This window comes from Cyprinodon tularosa, unplaced genomic scaffold (genome assembly GCF_016077235.1).
Source record: "Cyprinodon tularosa strain WSP-4 unplaced genomic scaffold, ASM1607723v1 ctg42, whole genome shotgun sequence".
Taxonomy (NCBI): Eukaryota; Metazoa; Chordata; class Actinopteri; order Cyprinodontiformes; family Cyprinodontidae; genus Cyprinodon; species Cyprinodon tularosa.
This window is the reverse complement of record NW_024039141.1, coordinates 2,185,435-2,189,272: the sequence shown is the minus strand read 5'-3', so window position 1 is coordinate 2,189,272 and position 3,838 is coordinate 2,185,435. Positions and strand designations below refer to the sequence as shown.

At 42.2% G+C, this 3,838-nt stretch overlaps 1 protein-coding gene across 1 annotated transcript; it reads left to right on the top strand.

Annotated features, from left to right (window-relative positions):
• The first annotated feature begins 223 nt into the window (after nt 1–223).
• Nucleotides 224–3,487, top strand: LOC119792523 (cis-aconitate decarboxylase-like). Its single transcript, XM_038299187.1, has 6 exons — nt 224–337; nt 758–812; nt 934–1,121; nt 1,309–1,401; nt 1,734–1,939; nt 2,402–3,487. Exons 1-6 carry the CDS (start codon nt 320–322, stop codon nt 3,324–3,326), a joined length of 1,485 nt encoding a protein of 494 aa, XP_038155115.1. The 5' UTR covers nt 224–319; the 3' UTR covers nt 3,327–3,487.
• The last annotated feature ends 351 nt before the right edge of the window (nt 3,488–3,838 follow it).

Sequence of the window (3,838 nt, the reverse complement as noted above, 5' to 3'; positions counted from 1 at the left end):
TTTCCCCACTCTAAAACGCAATTAGCATGAGTGACATCACTAACTACACTCTGCAGATATCCTGAACCTTTTCCTCCTCCCCCTCGAGGATGATGATGATGCCTCGCATCACAATAGTGGACAATGATGATCATGGAAATTCTTCGGCTTGATTTCATGGAAAGTTGTCACTGATACACATGCCCTGCCCTGTCCAGTTTTTTTGGTCTTTGTGTCTCTATATAAGGCAGGTTGGTTGGCAACCAGGGAAACATCATCACCCTGTAGAGAAAAGCTGCTGAAAGAAAAAGGGAAGAGAAGAAAGAAAGAAGTTGGGGTCATGCTGTCAGTGCTACAGGTAGGAATGAAGCTGTTTCTACATTTGTGAAATAGAGGGTTTACCCATGAATAGGGTCATAGATCTATAGCAAGTCCATGTAACCTTAACTTAAGAGAAATTATTTTCTCTTCACATTATTTTCTTTTTATTACAAATAAATGTTTGACAAGGATTTCTTCTAAATAACCAAGTTTCCTTTGGTAAATCATTTCTATTGCAGCACATACAACACCTCTCTGAGCTAAAAAAAATATTGATTGATATTCATCAGATTAAACCCCCTAAGTAAAGCCAACGCTGAGAGACAAAAAACTAATTGTAGTGGTGTCAGCTTCCTTTAACAGGTCTCTAATGTTCCAAACAAGAAACGTCTAATTCAACCCCTATTTTAAGGTGTTAAAGGTTTAACCACATAAATGTTGCCCTCATTGTTCTTAGAAAACCACTCGGTCAGTTCAGGCTGTCAGAGGAGTGCATCAATCTGCTTCCCAGGGTGAGAGTTATTTTCGACTTTTCTCAAAAGGAAACATATTTTCACCCAAGTTTGCTCTTGTTGCTCCACAGTTGTGCTCTTATCAAATTTTAACCCTTGTTCATACTTTACCTTATTGCAGTCCTGAAGCACCGACCCCATGAGGAAACAGTTACAGCCAGTTTTGGGAGGTTTATCAATGAAGTGAAGCCTCAGCATTTGTCTCCTGTGGTGCTCCAGCGCAGTAAAAGGATGGTGCTGGACAGCATAGGGGTCGGTCTCATTGGGAGCACAACAGATGTGTTTGAACTGGCCCTGCAGCACTGCCAGGTAAATCAAAAACTTTATTATTATCCTCAAAATCAGTGATCTTATGTTATCAAAAGTGCAGAGTCATGGGAGAGTCAGTGCGTGAACTGATGGTCAAAGGAGGAAAAATATCTCTGGTTATTAAAACACTTTGAGTCAAGAACAGATCATTTAATCCACTTTTTCCTCTGTGTCCAATGACCTTCAGCACATGTATGCAGCTGACTACATCAGCTCTGTTTACGGCCGCAGCGGCGTCAGGCTTTCCCCAACACTGGCTGCTTTTGTCAATGGAGTGGCGGTGAGTGTGAATAACTGGAAAAGGTTTGGTCTCAGGTACAGGGACAACTTTTACTGAGCTGTCCCTGCAGTCTGGCCCCTAGAAAAACAGGATTAGTTACAAGAATAAAAACAAGCCAGGTGGACCAAAACATTTCCATGAGTACTTCCTCTTCCAGAGAAATCATTCAAACCTCAAGCTTGTTTGTTCTTAGGTAATTTTATATAATCACCACACCAACACACAAACAGGCACTTTACTGGCAACAGGTGAAATGTTGCAACTGATCATTAAAATGCTTATAGTTTCATTCTGATGTATCAGCATCTGATAAATAGTGTTTTCACTCTCAGACTCACTCCATGGACTTTGATGATACCTGGCATCCAGCAACTCATCCATCAGGAGCCGTCCTTCCTGCTGTGTTAGCTCTCAGTGACATGATGCCAGCCAGCAGGAAACCCAGCGGCCTGGACTTCTTACTGGCATTTAATGTTGGCATTGAGATCCAGGGCCGCCTGATGAGGTTCTCCAACGAGGCCTGCAATATTCCTAAAAGGTCAGTTCCTCAGAGGTGGAGGCAAGTTAAATCAAGATCAACCTTATTTAGCACAAAGCTCCATGTGTCATTTATTTGTGTCCACATATGTTTATAGAGGTTCTGTGCTGATCTAAGCAGTGCAGTGTCTAAATATCCCTGGATGTGAAACATGCAGTATTTAGGTGTTGTCAGGGAGCTCTGAATGTAGGGTAAAGATGTTAATCTCAGGGACAGCAGATACTCTGTTGGATTAGCACAATAAACTAAGTGTAGGAAAAAGGAGTATGTTCTTTAAACTCAAGTGGGCTGACACCCTCTGCTTGTTTTATTCAGAAATAAACAGTCCAATGAAAAACACCTACCAAATTAGCTGGAGATCTGTTTATTCTGTTGAAATCTTGCTTGTACTACATAGATATGCGTTTCTTCAACCAGCATGAATTGTTCTTCACTGTAATAATTTTTTGTGTCCCTTATCAGATTTCATCCTCCCACTGTTGTTGGTCCTATGGGAAGCGCAGCAGCCTGTGCTCGCCTCTTGTCTCTGGATCCCTCTCAATGCAGTCATGCTTTGGCTATAGCTGCTTCTCTGGCTGGAGCCCCGATGGCTAATGCTGCCACTCAGTCTAAACCCCTTCACATTGGTAACGCCTCACGTCTTGGACTTGAAGCTGCCCTCTTGGCCTCTAGAGGCCTAGAGGCCAGTCCTCTGGTCCTGGATGCTGTTGCAGGCGTGGCGGGCTTTAATGCTTTTTATGAAGATTATGTGCCACAATCTTTAGATTCCCCCAATGATGGCCATGCATTCCTGTTAGAGGAGCAGGACATGGGCTTCAAGCGCTTTCCTGCTCATCTAGGGATGCACTGGGTGGCAGATGCTGCAGCTTCTGTCCATAAGCTTCTTGTTGGAGTTGGTCCTGGAAAGTTCTGGTCAGATCAGGTCCAGGACATCTTGCTTAGAGTCCCTCGGTCTAAATACATCAACAGGCCTTTTCCTGAGTCAGAGCATGAGGCCCGCCACTCCTTCCAGTTTAATGCCTGCAGCGCTCTCCTGGATGGTGAGGTGACCGTGCAATCCTTCACCCCATGGGCCATGAGCCGCCCTGAGTTGCATGCTCTGCTGAACCGCGTTCGGCTGGAGCATCCCCATGACAACCCTGCTAACTTCAACCAGATGTATGGAGAGGTTCAGGTGACACTTGTAGGAGGAGACATTCTGAAGGGACGTTGTGATACCTTCTATGGTCACTGGCGAAACCCGCTGACCAGTGAGAGCCTGAGGAAGAAGTTCAGGAGCAACGCAGAGCTGGTGCTTCCATCAGAGAAGATCGAACGACTGATTGAGACGGTGGAGAAGCTGGAAAAATTTGAAGACTGCAACAACCTTCTTTCACAGCTGCATTAAAGACTTGCAAACATACACTACAAAATTGCAGAATCCAGCTATTTAGAACCAAAGAAAAAATACACATAAAGCATAACTTTCTACTATTATTTACAATATTGTATTCTATTTAAAAATGTTCTAATATGAGATAGGAAACATATTAAAATAACTTGCTTCAATCTCAGGCTGTATTTTATTATAACTGAAAAAAAATTGTCTCAACGAAATCAGTAAAATGTGACTAAAACTAACTGTGATGAAAAAAGTGGACTGGGTCAAAAGTGGGTGCGTTATACAGTGTATCTATTTAATATATGTTTATTTTGTTTTGATAAAATAGTTGTTTATTGAAATATCTGTATGAATAAATCACTTAAACACTATAAAATGTAGCATATTTGTATTTTCAGCCTAATAAACTTTCTCCTTTTCTAAACTCTCCTCAGCTACATCATTTCCTGTAAAAACTGATTGTCATCTTATAGAGCAAACATTCACCTATCTTTCTGTTGTGCCATGTGATCAGTTTG

Bases quoted from the DNA above. Each gene is read 5' to 3' on its own strand.
- LOC119792523 (XM_038299187.1), top strand. The intron at 813-933 runs GTGAGAGTTATT...ACCTTATTGCAG, and splicing joins GCATCAATCTGCTTCCCAGG to TCCTGAAGCACCGACCCCAT. The intron at 1,402-1,733 runs GTGAGTGTGAAT...TTTCACTCTCAG, and splicing joins CTTTTGTCAATGGAGTGGCG to ACTCACTCCATGGACTTTGA.